Source organism: Neomonachus schauinslandi, chromosome X (genome assembly GCF_002201575.2).
Source record: "Neomonachus schauinslandi chromosome X, ASM220157v2, whole genome shotgun sequence".
In the NCBI taxonomy this organism is placed as follows: Eukaryota; Metazoa; Chordata; class Mammalia; order Carnivora; family Phocidae; genus Neomonachus; species Neomonachus schauinslandi.
The window spans coordinates 53,719,852-53,742,378 of NC_058419.1; the positions used below are offsets into that span (position 1 = coordinate 53,719,852).

Sequence of the window (22,527 nt, forward strand, 5' to 3'; positions counted from 1 at the left end):
TGCAGAATTTAATGTGCTAAGATGGGTCATGGACACCTGAATATCCATGTTCCCTAATACCAATTTCACTTGCCCAGCTCATTTGCCTGGAATTTTTCCCTCTTTTTTGTTTTATCTTTTAACTTTTAGATGGGATTGGAGGGGGAAAAAGTAATTGGATATGCACTTACTGAACATTTACTTTGTTCTTGCCTTAGAATCATTGTGTCAACCCTCAGAAAAATTCTATGAGAATGACATAAATATCCCCATGTTACAGATATGGAAAAGACTGAAAATACTTTGTCATTGGCCCCAAGCTTCACATATAGTTAATGAGATAGTCATTGACTGGAATCTCAGTAAAAAGATAACCCAATAATATAGCTGCCTGACCATGAATATCAGCACTGCTTAAATATATTTTCTACAGAACCTCTTCCACCAGTTTGGGACTTTTGGCTGTTAAGAATTAGTTCAAATTTAAAATCCCCCCCCTTGGGCATTCTAACTTGCTCTGCTCTAGAAACTCTTCTTTGAGGATTTTATTTTCACCTTGAATGGTCCCCCAAGCTCTGGCCCCACCTAATCCTGAAGTTTATACCTCTCTCATGCAGCTTACATTTAATTTCCAACATGCTTTACTTGTGATCCCACATGATAAATCAAGGGACAGGCTTCTAGCACTTTGATTTCATGGTCATCAAAAATGTTTCATCTGTGATTACAAATAATTTGCTTTGCTTGGGTGCAAGACATTGCTACAGGACTCGTGTGTAAGTTGATGAGTCACAATCCAAACTCTATGTAAAGAAATAATTTAGGGGCACCTGGGTGGCTCAGTCAGTTAAGTATCTGCCTTCAGCTCAAGTAATGATCTCAGAGTCCTGAGATCAAGCCCCGTGTCAGGCTCCGTGTTTTGGGGGGGGAGTGTGGAATCTTCTTCTCCCTCTGCCTTTACCCCTGCTCATGCTCACTCTCTCTCTCTCTCTAATAAATAAATAAAATCTTTAAAAATAATTTATATAATAAAAACATATTCAGCCCTGATTTCTTCCTTATATTTTGAAAACTGAGAATCTATATTTTATGTGAATTGCTATTGTACCAAATACTATTTAGAGTCTATATTTACTTTTTACTTTAAAGTCTAATAACCCCTAGATATTAACATCATAGTTAGCAACTTATTTTCAAAATTGGTTGCCAATATTTTGTAGTCCAAGAGCTCCAGAAGAATTGTCCCCATCTGTTCCAATGTATATTCATTTGCTGTGGATGTTCACAAACCTTTTATATGTGAACATGGCACAAACTGCCATGCTGCTGAGATTCACTAACATGCCATGGGACTCAGTGGAATGTCAGGTCATACTTGGGATGAATGTACGCTAAAGAGACATTCGTTATTAATATAGTAAGAATGGGAGGCAGTGTACAGTTGGAGAAAGATCATGGACTTTAGAATCGAATGTTTAAGTTTGGGTACCCCCAACTAATATTTGCAAGCTGTGTAACATTAGACACAATATTTAACCTTTCTGAGCCTGTTTCTTCAATGAAGAAAAAGGGGATATTAATAGCTAGACCTCAACAAAACTGCTATAAGGACTGGGGAAAAGGAAATAATTATGGTAGAACACATAGCATGATGCTTACATATGCCTGTTACATTTTATTTTCTCCTGTTAATCTGTCTCATGTCAATTTGATTCTATGTCCAGCTAAAGGACCATAAGGCAGAGGAAGGTCTTCCTGCCTAACACTTCTTATTGTATAAAAGTTACATCTAAACTTAACATTTTAAGGCCTTCCACAACATAACCCTTGAAGATGAAACCCTCAAAAGTTTCCAGACTAAGCTTTGGAAAAATTCTGACCTCAGATCCTTCCATAATAATAGTTTGTTTACATTCCCATACAACATACACTTTTCCCTTCAACATAGATTAATCATAACAACAACAACAACAACAACAACAAAACACATCCTGAATTTCCAGGTAGAAGATAAAAGCTTTGTCCTTTGAGAAAAACATGAATTATGAAATGCATAGTTCAAAAAAATTAATACATGTGTATCTTACAAACATTATCAAAAGTATCTGATATGAAACTTAAGCTGGAAACTAAAGGAAGGTAATGGTATGTGCACCTTGGAAACTATTATGTGGTTTCATGACTTCAGTGAGGTTTTTTTTTTTTTTATACTTTTGCTGTTAACGAAGAAACATTGCAAGTGGCCCTACTGAGGAGACACATATTGAAATCAATACAGAAAGCTGCCTAAGTGTATTGTAACATTTGATGTTTCAATTATACAGTCTAGGAAGATAGTTTTCTTAAATTACTTATATTTTTTTCTTGTAAGGGAAGAAAAGATACTAGTATTGACCCTTAATCTAAGTATCTAAACTTTCCTCTGGGTTTGTTTTACTTCAAGAACAAAACAAAACAAAATCCCAAACTTGTGTGTGACTTACCCTGTCAGTAATTGTAAGCTGTTTAGAATATAAAAGAATTATAAGAGCTGATTTTACTTTATGAATACTGATTAGCCAAATCTTCGTGGATTTCTTAACCATGCTGTGGTAAGATACAAGCTTAGTGTAGCAATTCCTTCATCAAATAAATTACTGCAACCTATTTTTCCTGTTAGGCACTATTCTAAGACTACAGGGTAATTCTTTAAAACTCTGGCAATTTTAGCATCCTATCACTGTTAATTAGCCTTTCTCATTCTGCAGAAAGATTTTCATTAAGGCTTATCATAGTAGATTTAATATTTCTAAAAATTGTATTTTTATGATTACTTTAATACCTTGTATTCTTTATGGTCCATATGTCTTATTGTTCTTTTATTTTCACTCCATCATCATAAAGGAGTCATCTTACTTTATCTTATGCAAATATGTTGCAGGCGTTCTAGCTGAATAGAAAATTATGTTAGCTCAACACCAGAAAAAGACTCCTTTAAAAACATCTCTTGTCCCAGGGACTACCTTCTACTTTTGTTATTCATTCTTGCTGCTCATATCATATAGTTGAGAAGAATAGCTTTGGAGCCAGACCCAGAAAGTTTGCATCCTATCTTTGGTATTTGCTAGCATCTCTCTGTGCCCCAACATCTTCATCTGTAAAATAGAGTTAATAATAATAATAGGTATAATAATAGTGATAAGTTTGTAATGAGAATTCAATGAGTTAATATTTTAATTGTTTAGGAGACTACTTGGTACAGAGTAAGTTTATATAAGTTTTGTTCAATAAAAATATAAATTCCATTGCTACATATGACTTCCATCATCTTTTCAAAGTAAAAATTTATTCTATTTTTATCATTTCTTTTGTATCACCTCATTGTGTCTATTCTATGTTATTTACTTTCTGGGCCAGAGGTCACTTATGTTCTTTGTGGGAGACATGAGTCACTAGCTGTGGGCCTTAAGATTTGGGGAACTAGTGTCAAGCAATAGGATCCCATCTCCACTTTTATTTATTCTACAGCAGTTGCTTAGTACTATTGCCCTGAGCTACTTATTTCTCAATGAACATAAGTCATGATTGATGTGGGGAACAAAGGGAGAAAGAAATGTAGATAAAATTATATTTCCTTATATCTGGCAGCCCATTGACAAATACTTGAGACAGGCAGAGTATGACATTACTCTATGAATTCCATATATATTTTAAAGAGAGAGAAATGTGGGGGAGGTGGGGGCAAAGGGAGGGGGGAGAGAAAATATTAAGCAGGCTCCACATCCAGTGTGGAGCCCAGTACATGGCTTGATCTCACAAACCTGAGATCATGACCTAAGTGGAAATCAAGAGTCAAACATTTAACTGACTGAGCCATCCAGGTGCCCCAGAACTCCCAATATTAATGTTTTTTTTAAAAAATGTTTTATTTATTTATTCATGAGAGTCAGAGAGAGAGAGAGAGGCAGAGGCAGAGGGAGAAGCAGGCTCCCCGCCTAGCAGGGAGCCCGATGCGGGACTCGATCCCAGGACCCTGGGATCATGACCTGAGCCAAAGGCAGACGCTTAACCATCTGAGCCACCCAGGCGCCCCCCATTATTAATGTTAATGCCTTGCTAGAGGGAAAAACAATCTTAGCTTGACAATAGCTAGGCCTCCAGGATCCTGTGAGTCTTCTTTAGCACATGAAAGTCCTTTTGGAGACTTCCTTTGTCTTTACCCCTCCCCCAACTCCAAAGTATATCAGTTGCTCCTCACAATCCCAGGGCAACTCTTTCTGCCCATGGGTCCTATTCCTGTGCTATAATAAAAACACCTTTTTGCACCATAACATCTCCGTTTTTTCTTCGTCAACATTTCCACATCAGTGATCACAATATAGCTGTATTTAGTGAAGTACAATCAGAGCAAAATTAATGTTTATATTCATAATCAGACTGTCATCTAAGTAGAATAATTTTTTCACAAGCAAGGTAGTTGGCTATTGAAAATCATAGAAAACCATGAAAAGACCCTTAAAATATACTAGTTTTATTTTGTTTCAATTTTTTGACAAAATATTATTTAGTTTTAGACTTACTAGTTCACTGAGCAGAATAATTACTAAGAACCAAAGGCAGAGAAGGTGGACAAGAGAATTTACTAGGCAAGGGGAAAAGATCATTATAAAATGCTTCATTATTAAAAAAAAAGAATTCCACATCAACTGACATATGTATACAGCATGTGCAGAGCTGGTCAATTACTATTTTTGAGTAGCTTTCTATTTCCCATAAGTACCACACAGATGCTAAGATGACAGCTATGTAGGGACCAAGGGCAAACTGCCTCAAAATGTGCCACTTTGGCATATTGATTACTTTATAACTAAAAGTTAATTAAGATACAGCCAATGCAGGAAGGACACTCAGAACCTCTTCTGTTCCCCTGAAAGTAGGAAATAAATCTCCCCTGTGAAAGGTATACTTCCTGTACTAAGAGGTAAAGAGACATCCTTATTACTAGAGATGAGAAATTTAGAGCTCAGAATGCTCTATAAACAACCTTTGTTACTTTTTACTAATTTATTACTGCAGCCCAAATTTTGTTTAGAATTCCTTACTAATTGAAGCTCCCAAAGTTAAGTTCTCTTTGTCCTATTAAGTCCACTAAGATTTATTGTCTTTTTGTATAGAAAGTATAATAACTGCATGCCTTGGTCATTTCTTTAGATCTCAATTTCATAATTGAACCTCAGTATGCATGTAATAAAACTTTTTTTTCTACTGTTAATCTGTCTTATGTAAATTTAATTCTTAGTGCAGCTGGAAGAACTTAAGGATAGAAAAGAATTTTTCTTTCCTTTCAGCTAGAGTGAATGTTTATGATCCCATTGGCCCAGCACATTGAAAAAAAATAAATAAAAGATTTCATTTATTTTCCAATGTTATTTTAAAATTTTCTCAATTTTTAAGTCTAACTTGGAGCTTCAAGGTATGTACCTCAGTTGTGTACAGAAATATATTCTAAAAATTCTAACAAAATGCTAAAGAAAAAGAACTTATAAGGATATTTCTTATAAGGAAATAGATACATTGATTTTAATTTCTTTATTCAAAGAATAAGGTGACTTATAAGTTCATGGTCTAAAACTTTCTTTAATTAGTTGAATAGTTGGTTTAATAGCTAAAAATGAATCTGATTTATGAGAAAGCATTATACCATTCACCCATAATTAAAAAAATAAATGGTCAGAGTCTGTCTGTATAATGAATTTTAATTAATTGGCATCTGAATAGTTGAGGGGGGCTTTATAAAGGGGCTTAAAAATTTCAAAGGAGGAAAAAACAACTTAATTTTCAAGTTGCACTCTACTTTTAGTAGTTTGTATTTTCTGATTGTTATTTATTTATTTATTTATTTATTTATTCATTCATTCATTCATTCATTCATTTATTTAGTTTCAGGTGTAGAATTTAGGGATTCATGACTTATAGACAACATCCAGTCTTTATTACAAGTGTCCTCCTTAATACCCATCACCCATTTAACTCAGGCCCCTGCCCACCTCCAATCCAGCAATCTCAGTTTGTTCTCTAGAGTTAAGAGTCTGTTTTATGGTTGGTCTCTGTCTTTCTTTTTACACCTATGTTCATTTGTTTTGACTTTTAAATTCCACATATGAGTGAAATCATATGGTATTTGTCTTTGACTGATTTATTTTGCTTAGCATAATAGTCTCTACATCTAATCATGTCATTGCAAATGTCAAGATTTCATTCTTCTTGATGGCTGAGTAATATTCCTATATATTTATATACCACTTCTTTTTTTAAATTTTATTTTATTTTATTTTATTATGTTAGTTAATACATCATTAGTTTTTGATGTAGTGATCCATGATTCATTATATACCATTTCTTTACCTATTCATCAGTAGATGGGCATTTTGGCTCTTTCTACAATTAGACTACAGCATCCTTGTCAAATTTTGTTGTTTCCTGTGTTGTTAATTTCAGTCATTCTGACAGATGTGAGGTGGTATCTCATACTTTTGATTTGTATTTTCCTATTGATGACTGATGTTGAGCATCTTTTCATGTGACTGTTAGACATCTCTATGTCTTCTTTGGAATGATGTCTATTCATATATTCTGCCCATAATATTATTATTATAATGATGATGATGATGTTCAATTAGCCAACATATAGTGCAACATTAGTTTGTGATGTAGTGTTTGATGATTCATTAGTTGCATATAACATCCGGTGTTCATCACAACACTTGCCCTCCTTAATACCTACACCGGTTACCCCATTCCTCCATACCCCTCCCTTCTGTAACCCTCACTTTGGTTCCTGGAGTCCTGAGTCTTTCATGGTTTGTCTCCTGTGATTTCTTCCCATTCAGTTTTTTTCTCCCTTCCCATATGGTCCTCTGTGCTGTTCTTTATATTTCACATGTGAGTGAAACCATATGATGTTTGTCTTCCTCTGCTTGACTTATTTCACTTAGCATAATCCCCTCCAGTTCCATCCATGGTGATGCAAATGGTAGGTATTCATCTTTTCTGGTGGCTGAGTAATATTCTATTGAATATATGAACCATATCTTCTTTATCCATTCATCTATTGAAGGACATTTCAGCTCCTTCCACAGTTTAGCTATTGTGGCACTGATGTTATGAACATTGGGGTGCATGTGTCCCTTCTTTTCACTATATCTGTATCTTTGGGGTAAATACCTAGTAGCGCAATTGCTGGGTTGTAGGGTAGCACTATTTTTAACGTCTTGAGGAACCTCCATACTGTTTTCTAGAGTGGCTGTACCAGCTTGCATTTCCACCAACAGTGTAAGAGGGTTCCCCTTTCTCCACATCCTCGCCAACACTTGTTGTTTCCTGCCTTGTTAATCTGTGCCATTCTAACTGGTATAAGGTGGTATCTCATTGTAGTTTTGATTTGTATTTCCCTGATGGCTAGTGATGTTGAACATTTTTTCATGTGTCTTTTAGCCATTTGTATGTCTTCTTTGGAGAAGTGTCTGTTCATCTCTTCTGCCCATTTCTTGACTGGATTATTTGTTTTTTTGGTATTGAGCTTGAGAAGTAATTTATACACCTTGGATACCAGCCCTTTATTTGCAAATATCTTCTCCCATTCTGTGGGTTGCTTCTTAGTTTGGTTGAAATTTTCCTTTATTGTGCAGAAACTTATTATTTTGATGAAGTCCCAAAAGTTCATTTTTGCTTTTGTTTCCCTTGCCTTTAGAGACGTGTCTTGAAAGAAGTTGCTGTAGCTGAAGGTAAAGAGGTTACTGCCTATGTTCTCCTCTAGGATTTTGATGGATTACTGTCTCACATTGAGGTCTTTCATCCATTTTGACTTTAGCTTTGTGTATAGTGTAAGAGAATGGTCCAGGTTCATTCTTTTGCATGTGGCTGTCCAATATTCCCAGCACCATTTCCTGAAGGGACTGTCTTTTTTCCATTGGATATTCTTTCCTGATTTGCCACAGATTAGTTGACCATAGAGTTGAGGGTCCATTTCTGGGTTCCACTGATCTGTGTGTCATTTTTTTGTGCCAATACCAAGTTGTCTTAATGATCACAGCTTTGTTATATAGCTTGAAGTCAGGCATTGTGATGCCACCAGCTTTGGTTTTCTTTTTCAACAATCCCCCAGCAATTTGGGGTCTTTTCTGGTTCCATACAAATTTTAGGATTGTTTGTTCCAGCTCTGTGAAAAATGTCAATTGTATTTTGGTAGGCATTGCATTGAAAGTGTATATTGCTCTGGGCAGCATAGACATTTTCACAGTGTTTATTCTTCCAATCCATGAGCATGGAATGTTTTTCCATCTGTTTGTGTCTTCTTCAATTTCTTTCATAAGTGTTCTGTCATTTCTAGAGTATAGGTCCTTTATCTCTTTGGTTAGGTTTATTCCTAGGTATCTTACGGTTTTTGGTGCTATTGTAAATGGATTCTATTCCTTAATCTCTCCTTCTTCAGTCACATTGTTAGTGTATAGAGATGCAACTGATTTCTGTGCATTGGTCTTGTATCCTGCCACGTTGCTGAATTGCTGTATGAGTTCTAGTAATTTGGGGGTGAAGTCTTTTGGGTTTTCCACATAAAGTATCATGTCATCTGTGAAGAGAGGGAGTTTGACTTCTTTGCCAATTTGAATGCCTTTATTTCTTTTTGTTTTCTGATTGCTGAAGCTAGGATTTCTACTACTATGTTGAACAATAGTGGTAAGAGTGGGAATCCCTGTTGTGTTCCTGATCTTAAGGGAAAAGGTCTCAGTTTTTCCCCATTGAGAATGCTATTTGCTGTGGGCAGGCTTTTCATAGAAGGCCTTTATGATATCGAGGTATGTTCCCATGTTCCGTCTATCTCTATACTTTGAAGAGTTTTAATCAAGAAAGGATGCTGTATTTTGTCAAATGCTTTCTCTGCATCAATTGAGAGGATCATATGATTCTTGTCTCCTTTTTTTAATGTGCTCTATCACGTTGATTGATTTGCAAATATTGAAAGGACACTTGAATCCCAGGAATAAATCCCACCTGGTCATGGTGGTTAATCCTTTTAATGTACTGTTGGATCCTGTTCCCTAGGATCTTGTTGAGTATTTTGGCATCTACGTTCATCAGGGATATTGGTCTGTAATTCTCCTTTTTGATGGAGTCTTTGCCTGGTTTTGGGATGAGGGTAATGCTGGCCTCATAGAATGTGTTTGGAAGTTTTCCATCCATCTCTATTTTTTGAAACAACTTCAGTAAAATAGGTATTTTTTCTTCTTTAAATGTTTGGTAGAATTCCCCTGGGAAGCCATCTGGCTCTGGACTCTTGTTTTTTGGGAGGTTTTTGATTACTGCTTCAATTTCGTTACTAGTTATTGGTCTACTCAGATTGTCTATTTCTTCCGGTTTCAGTCTATGTAGTTTATAAGTTTCCAGGAATGCATTCATTTCTTCCAGATTTCCTAATTTGTTGGCATATAGCTGCTGGTAATAAGTTCTAACAATTGTCTCTATTTCCTTGGTGTTAGTCATGACCTTCCCCCTTTCATTCATGATTTTATTAATTCGGGTCCTTTCCCTTTTCTTTTGGATAAGTCTGGCCAGCAGTTTAGCAATCTTATTAATTCTTTCAAAGAATCAGCTTCTAGTTTCATTGATCTGGTCTACTGTTCTTCTGCTTTCTATTTCATTGATTTCTGCTCTAATCTTTATTATTTCTCTTCTCCTTCTTGGTTTAGGCTTCACTTTCTCTTCTTTTCCCAGGTTTTTCGGTGTAAGTTAGTTTGTGCATTAGGCATTTTTTAATTTCTTGAGAGAGGCTGGATGGCTATGTACTTCCCTCTTAGGACTGTCTTTGCAGTGTCCCATAAGTTTTGAATGTGTTTTCATTTTTATTGGTTTCAGTGAATTCTTTAACTTCTTTAATTTCCTGGTTGACCCATTCATTCTTTTATTATTATTATTATTATTATTATTATTATTATTATTATTATTATTTTCTGTTCGCCAACGTACAGTACATCATTAGTTTTCCATGTAGTGTTTCTTTAGGAGAATGCTCTTTAACTTCCAAGTGTTTGAGTTCCTTCCAAATTTCTTCTTGTGGTTGAGTTCCAGTTTCAAAACATTGTGGTCTGAAAATATGCGGGGAATAATCTTAATCTTTAGTATCGGCTGAGATCTGATTTGTGACCCAGTTATGTGGTCTATTCTGGAGAAAGTTCCATGTGCACTTGAGAAGAATGAGTATTTGCTGTTTTAGGTTAGAATGCTCTGTATATATCTACAAAGTCCATCTGGTCCAATGTGTCTTTCAAAGCTCTTGTTTATTTATTGATCTTCTGCTTAAATGATCTGTCCATTGCTGTGAGTGGAGTGTTGAGGTCTCCTACTATTAATGTATTATTACCAGTATGTTTCTTTATTTTGATTTTTAATTGGTTTATGTAATTGGCTGCTCCCATGTTGGGGCATAAATATTTACAGTTGTTTGATCTTCTTATTGGATAGACCCTTTAAGTATGATATAGTGTTCCTGTACATCTCTTACTACAGTCTTTGGTTTAAAATCTAATTTGTCTGGTATGAGGATTGCAACCCTACCTTATTTTTGAGGTCCATTGGCATGGTAAATATTTTTTTATCCCCTCACTTTCAATCTGGAGGTGTCTTTTGGCTCAAAATGATTCTCTTTTAGTCAGCATATGGATGGGTCCTGCTTTTTAATTCAATCTGAAACCCTGTGTCTTTTGATGGGAGCATTCAGCCCATTTACATTTAGAGTAACTATTGGAAGATATGAATTTAGTGTTATTGTATTGCCTGTAAAGTCCCTGTTTCTGTGGATTGTCTCTGTTACTATCGGGTTTATATTACTCTTGGGGTCTCTCTTCACTTACAGAATCCACCTTATGTCTTGCAGGGCTGTCTTAGTGGTCACATATTCTTTTAGTTTCTGTCTGTCATGGAAGCTCTTTATCTCTCCATCCATTCTGAATGACAGCCTTGCTAGGTAAAGTATTCTTGACTTCATGTTCTCCTCATTTACTACCCTGAATATATCATGCCAGCCCTTTCTGGCTTGCCAGGTTTCTGTGGACAGGTCTGATGTTATCCTGATGTTCCTCCCTCCATATATAAGGAAACTCCTCTCCCTAGCTACTCTCAGAATAGTTTATTTGACTGTAAGATTTGCAAGATTCACTACTGTATGTCAAGGTATTGATTTATTTTTATTGATTTTGGGAGGGGTCCTCTCTGCTTCTTGGACACGAATGCTTGTTTCCTTCCCCAGATTAGGGAAATTATTAGCTATGATTTGCTCAGATATACCTTCTAGCCCTCTCTATCTCTCTGCCCCCTCGGGGGTCCCAATAATTCTGACATTGGAACATTTCATGGCATCATTATCCTCTCCAATCATTTTTTCATGGTCTACTAGCTGTCTATTTCTGGTTTCCTCAACTTCTCCCTTTTCATCAATTTATGTTCTAGATCACTTATTCTCTCTTCTGCCTCATTTCCTCTGGCTATTAAAGTATCCAGTTTAGACTGCATTTCATTCATAGCATTTTTACGTTTGGCCTGATTAGATCTCATTTCTGCCCTTAGAGTTTCTATGTTGTCACTAATGCTTTTTTCAAGCCTATCTATTGACTTTATGACTGCTATCGTGAATTCTATCTCTCATTCTTACTTATATCCATATATAACATCTATTTTTTGTTTCAGAGGTACAGGTCTGTGATTCAACAGTCTTACACAATTCACAGCACTCACCATAGCACATACCTTCCCCATATCTCCCCCAAAAAGATATCTTTTCCCATTCTGAAGATTGCTTTTTAGTTTTGTTGATTGTTTTCTTTGCTGTGTAGAAGCTTTCTATCTTGATGAAGTTCCAATAGTTTATTTTTGCTTTGGGTTCCCTTGCCTCAGGACATGTATCTAGTAAAAAGTTGCTAAGGCTGATGTCAAAGAGGTTACTGCCTGTGTTCTCCTCTAGGACTTTCATGACTTTCTGTCTCCCATTTAGGTCTTTCATCCATTTTGAATTTATTTTTGTGTATGGTTTAATAAAATGATCCAGTTTCATTCTTCTGCATGTTGCTGTCCAGTTTTCCCAGCAGCATTTGTTGAAGAGACTGTCTTTTTACTATTGGATATTCTTTCCTTGATTATTGCTTTTTAAATATTGCAAATAAATATCTTGTCAAATGAGATACTTCATAAGGAACCATAAAAGCTTATTCATAATACAAATATTTTCTTCAAACTTTACAAAGGCAAGCACAATGTTTATCAAAAAAATGTTGAAAAGTCCTTATCTGTATCAAATGCATAGTAATACTATATATTTTAATCCAACACTCTATGACATATTTTAATTTTTAACTGAAGTCTCAGAGTGTAAGGACACTCAAGGTTGTCAGATACTTAAAAGACTTACTTAACTAAAACAGCCTCAAGCAAAAACCACCCCCATATAAGGAATGAATGTGTCTCTAAAAAGATTTTAAGTTCCAGATGAAAGCATCAGTAATTGGCCATAAATTAGCACAATTAATTACATTGCATTCCATTTAGTAGAATACAATAAAAAATAATTGCTTGAAAAAAAATATATAAATATATAAATATAAATATATATATATAGTTGATAGAGCATCTTCTTATTCATAGATAAAGAGTGTTACATAATAATGTCTAATTCCATCTGACTTCTATTTATCCCTGTCATACCCTATGTCACACTGGTTGTTCAGATTTTTGGAACTTAATGTACATTTTTTAAAGTTGTGTACTTTTCTTCAAAACTGCTCTTCTGAAGACTGCAACAGATTCTTTTAACTTCCTGAAAACACTTTCTAAAAATGCAGAACAATTATATATAGCAAATGCCTTCAAAATTTAAAGGCCTGCAATAGATTCTTAATTGAGGGTACAAATATAGATCATATTACTTATGATCTTACTTTTATTCCATATGCTTATCAATTTTCTTGAGACTGAATCAGAGATGCAAGGCTTGAAAATCAGTTTTTGAAATTTGGCAAAACTTCACCAAGTCAGACTTGAGTAATTTAAAACTTGTAACAATTTGGACAGTTCCCAGCTTGTAATGTTCCTTTATTTGATTAATCATTTTTTCCCTATAGTGAGTATATTAACTCTGTAACTCTTCCGCAAGAGCATAAATTAACTTTGTAAAATATTGTAGAATGTTATTTTTACAAAACACATGAATTTCATAAATTTCAGAAACACACATGAAATAATAAATAATAAACAAATGTTATTTTCTTTTCATTATGATGAGGGATAGAAGCATAAAAATGTTCACCTTTAGCCCAGAAGGCTGACCTATAACCTACATAGTTTTGATAAGGATCAAATAAGTGCTGGGTGCTACATTCTTAAAGGGTCTCATGATGGCCTGTATGTCTCACTGATAGTTAATATTGTACTGAATGATAAACACCAGAGAAATCTTGGAAAAGTGGTTTTATGAGTAGAAATTTGAAGAAGACATTTATGATCTAATACTCCCTGCATGTCCCCACCCACTCGAGCACTAGGCATATAACCACTAGCTTCATAAAGCAAAAGTTCAGCTCTTTCTGCCCATGGGTCTTGTCCCTGTGCTACTTGAATAAATGTACTAAGTTGCACTGTAAAAGGTCTCAAGAATTCTTTCCTGACTGTCATGTTCAATGATCCTGCAACAATTATAGTTGTTTGTTTGTTTGTTTTTTAACATTGTACTTAAGCATTATTTTTCTACATTTTCTAAATTTATATGCTTTGCAAAAAATGAAATGCATATGAAAATAACTGGGTAGAGTTCAATTTATGGTTATTAATTTGGCACCCAAAGGGTCAGATTCAGAACCTTCACTTTATTAAAAATAGTAAGTTAACTAGACACAAAATAACAAATAGTGTAAAAATATTTAGATATTGGTCTGCTCACTCCATTTTTGAAGCCCTCTTAAGGGTCTCTACTTAGCAAAAAATTGGGATTGGATTTGTTAGTCAAATTTTGAGCTGTTATGATTGAAATGAGTAGAAATGTTTTTCTTTTTTTTAAAGTACCTTATAAGTTAATTTAAAAAATCAAACTGGTTTCCACCCGAACTGATTTTAGTGAGGTTTCACTAAAATTTGCCTAATTAGCATACAAATTTCCCTATATTAAATCATATTATAAACAGCAGTTGTCATTTTTTTTCAATCCAAAATTTCAGAAGTAGACTTAAAAATCAGTGGAACAGGCAATCATTCAGAAGATACATTTTGAGGAATGCTTGTACCTTATTCAACAAATAAATTAACTCAACTATCATTAGCAAACAACACTAGGAAGAAACATGTATTTACTGTCATATTTTTATACTAGCGTCTGGCACAAAACCATCTAAAGAAACTTCCTGGAACACACATTGAGAAACACAATTTAAGAATATTTCTTATACATTCATAAAAATCAAATAAAAGGAATAGAAAAATATCAAGTGTTTCCTTTCATACCTGTGGTTGGGGATGAATCCAGATCTCCACAGTTGTTGACTCTTTCATTGGGGTGTGAGATCGTACAACCTCCGTCATTGGCTTTAGAAGGAGAAATAAAACACAAGTATTTTTTCAGTAGTTTGTTAAAAGTGAAAAATGTAGCGCATTGCACACATGCATGAAATATGGGTAAATAAAATAGTGCCTGTGTAAATCTCTGTACGTATCATAGTCATTGAGGAGTTGTAATATGACAGGCAAAACTCTAGACACTAGGAATAGAGAGAGAAAAAAAATTATCTCATAGAGCTTAAATTTCACTGTAACTTTTAAGTATTCCATTAAACATATGAATGGAAATGTAGAGGACAATTTAAAATATTTAAATGGATGAAATTTAAGCTGGAGAGATTTTTTCACTCCAGTGCTGTTATAACTCAATGTGTTCAACAGCTTGTATTTATGAATTCACCATGGTCTAAAATTAAAACCTATCCTGTTTGCCAGAACATCACAAATTTGCTGCCTAACATAAAAATATATTTAATAAATGCAAAGAAATTTCTGAACCAATACAAAGATACTAACCTACCAACCCAGAATAATTATCAGAGTCTTGAAAATATAATGATTTTATCCATTGAATTTTCTGCAGGACTTAGAGTATGTTCTCTGTTTTTAAAATAATGAACATATGCTATACACATTTTCTGTATATTTGGTTTTAGTATATGGATAAAGGATTTGCTAAAAAGTTATCCTTTGATCTATGAAAAAGAAAGATTTTTCAAGAAGCTGAAAAAACGCAATGAATGTTGATAGTTTTCATGCTATAATAGCAGAGTTGAGTACTGTATTTGAGATCTTATGTCACACTCTCAGAACTTTGTACTGTTGTTTGGTGTGCTACAAATTACAGTGATACAATTATTATTTGACAGTATTTTGAAGGAGTGCAGATTTTGTCACTCCAAAATGTGTTTCTTTGGCATAAAGATTATCTTAGGTTGATCACTTTTAAGAAAAAACAAAAATAAGAAAAGCTCTGAAAACTGAGTAGAAGTTACCCTTTCATAAGAAATACTATATTTAGGGGCGCTTGGGTGGCTCAGTTGGTTAAGCGACTGCCTTCGGCTCAGGTCATGATCCTGGAGTCCCGGGATCGAGTCCCACATCGGGCTCCCTGCTCAGCGGGGGGTCTGCTTCTCCCTCTGACCCGCTTCCCTCTCATGCTCTCTGTCTCTCATTCTCTCTCTCAAATAAATAAATAAAATCTTAAAAAAAAAAAGAAATACTATATTTATAAGGGAAAAAAGGATGTTTCCTTTTCTGTACCTGCAAGAGAAAGGTGACCAAATTTTTAGCAACTCATCATTGGAGAAGGCAACAAACTTAAACCTGCATAACAGATTCTTTACTTGTTTACTGTGCTCTTCCTGGTAACCTTCCTTAACTGTTTCACCCACCCCCCAACATCTTTTGTCTTTAGCTGAAGATGGATTTAGGGTAATGTCTTGGGCCACTTCAGAAAGTTATTCCGTTTTTCTGGGTATCCTATATGTATATAGGAAGCATACATGTTATTAAACTTTTGTTTTTCTCCTGTTAATCTGTCTGTTACTACAAGAGGTCTCAGTTGAGAACCTACAAGTGTAGAGCGAAAATTATTTTTCCTTCCCCACAGGTTCAAGTGCCCCAACATATCACCTTAATGTGATATGTTGTTTGTTTATTTATTTATTTATTTATTTATTTACATTACTTGTGCATGACCATTATGTCAAATCAAGAAAAGAAGAGACAATCAGACTTGGAACAAATACTTTTAAGGTCCAGTTGAGCAAGAATTATTTTCTTATCAAATTAAATGACAAATCAGGTTTATTATGCAATGACACTATGGTTGTAACAAAAAGAATACAGTACAGGGGGAGGGGGGAGGAGTAGGGGACACTATTTCAACTGGTCCCCGGAATTGAGCTGGATGTCTACCAGACCACTCTCAGCACCCACAAAACCAGCCTGAGGTGTAAGACGATCTGGATCTCTACAAACAGAATATCGCAGGCAGTTGGTTTTGAGGTACAAAGCGGAGAGCTGTGATTCTGTGGGCAGATATCAGAGGATAAACGGCAGCGGGAGGGTGCCTGGCTGTGGGGATCCTACACCGCTGGTGAGTGACAGCCTCACCCGCTGCGGACAGGGCACAGACTCGCAGACCGGTAGCATCGGGAAAGGACTTTAGGGCAGCCCCCGGGGTAGAAAACCAGACCGGCGGGGTTGCATGCACGTGAACAGCAGCCCCCCGGACAGAAACCCGGAGCGACGGTCGCATGCACGTGAACTGCAGCCTCCAAGTCGGAAACCTGGTTCGCCGGGGTCGCACAGGTGAACTGCAACACCTGGGGTGGAAACCCCCAGCGGTGGAGTCACGCGTATGTGAACTGGGAGTGGCTGGCGGTTTTAGAAGCACAAAGGGCAGAGATGTGCCCCGACCTGGAGGCAGGACTGGGGGCGCTGCGGAGGGGCGCACACCCAGGACGCTGCAGTTCATAGCAGCACGGACAGAAATGGAGACAGTGTGGCCTGGAGAGCTCACTGAAGAACAGACTGCAGTCTCTCTTCTCTGAGGCAGAGGGTTGGAAAGGGTCTCTTCAGCTTTGACTCGCGGAAGAGACGCGGAAAGCCGCCAGAGAAAGGCGCCAGAGAACAAAAGCCCCAAAGACTGATTCCCACTGAGCCCATTCCCCGCCACAGGGGCGCAGGGCAACTCCGCCCAAACAGGGTTGCCTGAGTAACAGCGCGGCAGGCCCTTCCCCCAGAAGACAGGCTGGGAAAACAAGAGGCCAGCAACCCTAAGGTCCCAAGAAAACAGGTGCATCTTGCTTGGGTTCTGGTCAATAATTTGGACTCTATAAATTCCCTCAACCACCCATCAACAGAATGACTAGGAGGAGGAGCCCCCAAAACAGAAAAGACTCAGAGATTATGACTTATGCTGCAGATTTACAAATGGATGCAGATATAACCAAGATGTCGGAGATGGAATTCAGGCTAGCAATTGTGAAGACAATGGCTAGAATGGAGAAATCAATTAATGGCAACATAGTGTCTCTAAGGGCAGAAATAAAAGGGGAATTGGCAGAATTTAAAAATGCTATCAATGAGATCCTATCCAATCTAGATAATCTAAAAGCTAGGGTAACTGAGACTGAAGAGAGAATAAGCAACCTGTAGGTCAATATAATAGATAAAAAGGGAAAAGAGGAGGCCAGGGAAAAACAACTCAGAATCCATGAAAATAGAATCAGAGAAATAAGTGACACCATGAGGCATTCCAATGTCAGAATAATTGGAATCCCAGAGGGAGTGGAGAGAGAGAGAGGACTAGAAGATGTATTTGAGCAAATTGTAGATGAGAACTTCCCTAATCTGGGGAATGAAACAAACATTCGAGTCCTAGAGGCAGAGAGGACCCCTCCTAAGATCAAGGAAAACAGGCCAACACCCCGGCATGTAATAGTAAAACTTGCAAATCTTAGAACCAAGGAAACCATCTTAAGGGCAGTTAGGGGGAAGAGATTCCTTACAGAAGGAAGAACATCAGAATAACGTCAGACTTATCCACAGAGACCTGGCAAGCCAGAAACTCCTGGCAAGACATATTCAGGGTACTAAATGAGAAGAACATGCAACCAAGAATACTTTACCTGGCAAGGCTTTCATTTAGAATGGATGGAGAGATGCAGAGCTCCCATGACCGGCAGAAGTTGAAAGAATATGTGACCACTAAGCCGGCCCTGCAAGAAATATTAAGGGGGGTTCTATAAAAAGAGAAAGACCCCAAGAGTGATCTACAACAGAAATTTACAGGGACAATCTATAAAAACAATGTCTTCACAGGCAACATGATGACAATTAATTCATATCTTTCAATAATCACTCTCAACGTGAATGGCCTAAATGCTCCCATAAAATGGCACAGGGTTGCAGATTGGATAAAAAGACAGGACCCATCCATATGCTGCCTACAAGAGACTCATTTTGAACCTAAAGATACATCCAGCCTGAAAGTGAAGGGATGGAGATCTATCTTCCATGCCAGTGGACCTCAAAAGAAAGCTGAGGTAGCAATTCTTATATCAGACAAATTAGATTTTAAACTAGAGTCTGTAATAAGAGACACAGAAGGACACTATATCATTCTTAAAGGGTCTATCCAACAAGAAGATCTAACAATTGTAAATGCCTATGCCCCCAACATGGGAGCAGCCATCTACATAAGCCAACTGTTAACCAAAATAAAGAGTCATATTGATAACAATACGTTAATTGTAGGAGACCTCAATACCCAATCTCAGCAATGGACAGATCATCTAAGCAGAAATACAACAAGGAAACAAGAGCTTTGAATGATACATTGGACCAGATGGACCTCATAGATATTTACACAACATTCCACCCTAAAACAACAGAAGACTCATTCTTCTCAAACCGCACATGGAACTTTCTCCAGAATAGACCATATACTGGGTCACAAGTCAGGTCTCCACAGATACGAAAAGATTGAGATTATTTCCTGCATATTCTCAGACCACAATGCTCTAAAACTGGAACTCAATCACAAGAAAAAATTTGGCAGAAATTCAAACACTTGGAAGCTAAAGACCACTCTGCTCAAGAATGTTTGGGTCAACCAAGAAATCAAAGAAGAACTTAAACAATTCATGGAAATCAATGAGAACAAAAACACATCGGTCCAAAACCTATGGGATACTGCAAAGGCAGTCCTAAAGGGGACATACATAGCCATCCAAGCCTCACTCAAAAAAATAGAAAAATCCCGAATTCCCCAACTAAGTCTACACCTTAAAGAACTAGAGAAAAAGCAACAAACAATGCCTAAGCCACGCATTAGAAGAGAAATAATTAAGATTAGAGCAGAAATCAATGAATTAGAAACCAGAAACACAGTAGATCAGATCAACGAAAGTAGGAGTTGGTTCTTTGAAAGAATTAATAAGATCGATAAACCACTGGCCAGACTTATCCAAAAGAAAAGAGAAGGGACCCAAATTAATAAAATTATGAATGAAAGGGGAGAGATCACGACTAACACCAAGGAAATAGAAACAATTATTAGAAATTATTATCAACAACTATATGCCAATAAACTGAGCAATCTGGATGAAATGGAGGCCTTCCTGGAACTATAAGCTGCCAAGACTGAAACAGGAAGAAATTGACAACCTGAATAGGCCAATAACCAGTAACGAGATTGAAGCAGGGATCCAAAACCTCCCAAAAAACAAGAGTCCAGGGCCTGATGGATTCCCTGGGGAATTCTACCAAACATTCAAAGAAGAAATAATACCTATTCTACTGAAGCTGTTTCAAAAACTAGAAACAGAAGGAAAACTTCCAAACTCATTCTGTGTGGCCAGCATTACCTTAATCCCCAAACCAGGCAAAGGCCCCATCAAAAAGGAGAATTTCAGACCAATATCCCTGATGAATATGGATTCCAAAATCCTCAACAAAATCCTAGCTAATAGGATCCAACAAAACATTAAAAGGATCATCCACCATGACCAAGTGGGATTTATCCCTGGGATGCAAGGGTGGTTCAACATTCGCAAATCAATCAATGTGATAGAACACATTAATAAGAGGAGGGAGAAGAACCATATGGTCCTCTCAATTGATGCAGAAAAAGCATTTGACAAAGTACAACATCCTTTCCTGATTAAAACTCTCCAGAGAGAGCCTTTCCCTTACGATCAGGAACACGTCAAAGGTCCCCACTCTCACCACTGTTGTTCAACATAGTACTAGAAGTCCTAGCAACAGCATTCAGACAACAAAAAGAAATAAAAGGTATTCAAATTGGCAAAGAAGAAGTCAAACTCTCTCTTTTCGCAGACGACATGATACTTTATGTGGAAAACCGAAAAGGGTCCACCACCAAATTACTAGAACTCATCCAGCAATTCAGTAATGTGGCAGGCTACAAAATCAATGCACAGAAATCAGTTGCTTTCTTATACACTAACAATGCAACTGTAGAAAGAGAAATTAAAGAAATGATTCCATTTACAATAGCACCAAAAACCATAAGGTACCTCGGAATAAACCTAACCAAAGAGGTAAAGGATCTATACTCTAGGAACTACAAAACACTCATGAAAGTAATTGAAGAAGAAACAGAAAGATGGAAAAATATTCCATGCTTATGGATTGGAAGAATAAACATTGTTAAAATGTCTATGATACCCAGAGTAATCTATACCTTCAATGCCATCCCGATCAAAATTCCAATGACATTTTTCAAAGTGCTGGAACAAACAGTCCTAAAATTTGTATGGAATCAGAAAAGACCCCAAATTGCCAAAGAGATGTTGAAAAAAAAAACAAAGCTGGGGGCATCACGTTGCCCGATTTCAAGCTATATTACAAAGCTGTGATCACCAAGACAGCATGGTACTGGCGCAAAAACAGACATACAGACCAATGGAACAGAATAGAGAGCCCAGATACGGACCCTCAACTCTATGGTCAAATAATCTTTGACAAAGCAGGAAAAAACACGCAATGGAAAAAAGACAGTCTCTTCAATAAATGGTGCTGGGAAAATTGGACAGCCACCTGCAGAAGAATGAAACTCGACGCTTCTCTAACACCATTCACAAAGATAAACTCAAAGTGGATGAAAGACCTCAATGGGAGACAGAAATCCATCAAAATCCTAGGGGAGAACATAGGCAGTAACCTCTTTGACATCGGCCACAGCAACTTCTTTCAAGATACATCTCCAAAAGATAGTGAAACAAAAGCAAAAATGAACTTTTGGGACTTCATCAAGATAAAAAGCTTCTGCACAGCAAAGGAAACAGTCAACAAAACAAAGAGGCAACCCACAGAATGGGAGAAGATATTTGGAAATGACACTACAGATAAAGGCTGGTATCCAAGATCTATAAAGAACTTCTCAAACTCAACACCCAAAAAACAAATAATCAAGTCAAAAAGTGGGCAGAAGAGATGAATAGACACCTCTCTGAAGAAGACATACAAATGGCTAACAGACACCTGAAAAAATGTTCAGCATCATTAGCCATCAGGGAAATCCAAATCAAAACCACACTGGGATACCACCTTACTCCAGTTAGAATGGGAAAAAATGGACAGGGCAAGAAACAACAAATGTTGGAGAGGTTGTGGAGAAAGGGGAACCCTCTTACACTGTTGGTGGGAATGCAAGTTGGTACAGCCACTTTGGAAAACAGTGTGGAGGTTCCTCAAAAATTTAAAAATAGAGGGCGCCTGGGTGGCTCAGTTGGTTAAGCGACTGCCTTCGTCTCAGGTCATGATCCTGGAGTCCCTGGATTGAGTCCCGCATCAGGCTCCCTGCTTGGCAGGGAGTCTGCTTCTCCCTCTGACCCTAACCCCTCTCATGTGCTCTCTCTCATTCTCTCTCTCTCAAATAAATAAATAAAATCTTAAAACAAAAATTTAATAATAGAGCTACCCTATGACCCAGCAACTGCACTCCTGGGTATTTACCCCAAAGACACAGATGTAGTGAAAGAAGGGCCATATGCACCCCAATGTTCATAGCAGCAACGTCTGCAATAGCCAAACTGTGGAAAGAGCTGAGATGTCCTTCAACAGATGAATGGATAAAGAAGATGTGGTCCATATATACAATGGAATATTACTCAGCCATCAGAAAAGATGAATACCCAAGTTTTTCATCAACATGGATGGGACTGAATGAGATTATGCTAAGTGAAATAAGTCAAGCAGAGAAAGTCAGTTATCATATGGTTTCACTTATTTGTGGAACATAAGAAATAACATGGAGGACATTAGGAGAAGGAAGGGAAAAATGGGCGGGGGGAATTGGAGGGAGAGATGAGCCATGAGAGACTATGGACCTGAGAAACAAACAGGGTTTTAGAGGGGAGGGGGCACGGGGGGATTGGTTAGCCTGGTGATGGGTATCAAGGAGGGCACGTACTGCATGGAGCACTGGGTGTTATATGAAAG

The 22,527-nt window shown here is 37.0% G+C and overlaps 1 protein-coding gene across 1 annotated transcript in view; it reads right to left on the reverse strand.

Moving 5' to 3' along the window:
• The window catches only part of PCDH11X (protocadherin 11 X-linked), a 569,875-nt gene that overhangs the window by 413,202 nt on the left and 134,146 nt on the right, over window positions 1-22,527 (reverse strand). The window contains 1 exon segment of the mRNA XM_021693221.1: window positions 14,497-14,577. Within this exon segment, the coding sequence (XP_021548896.1) occupies window positions 14,497-14,577 (81 nt within the window).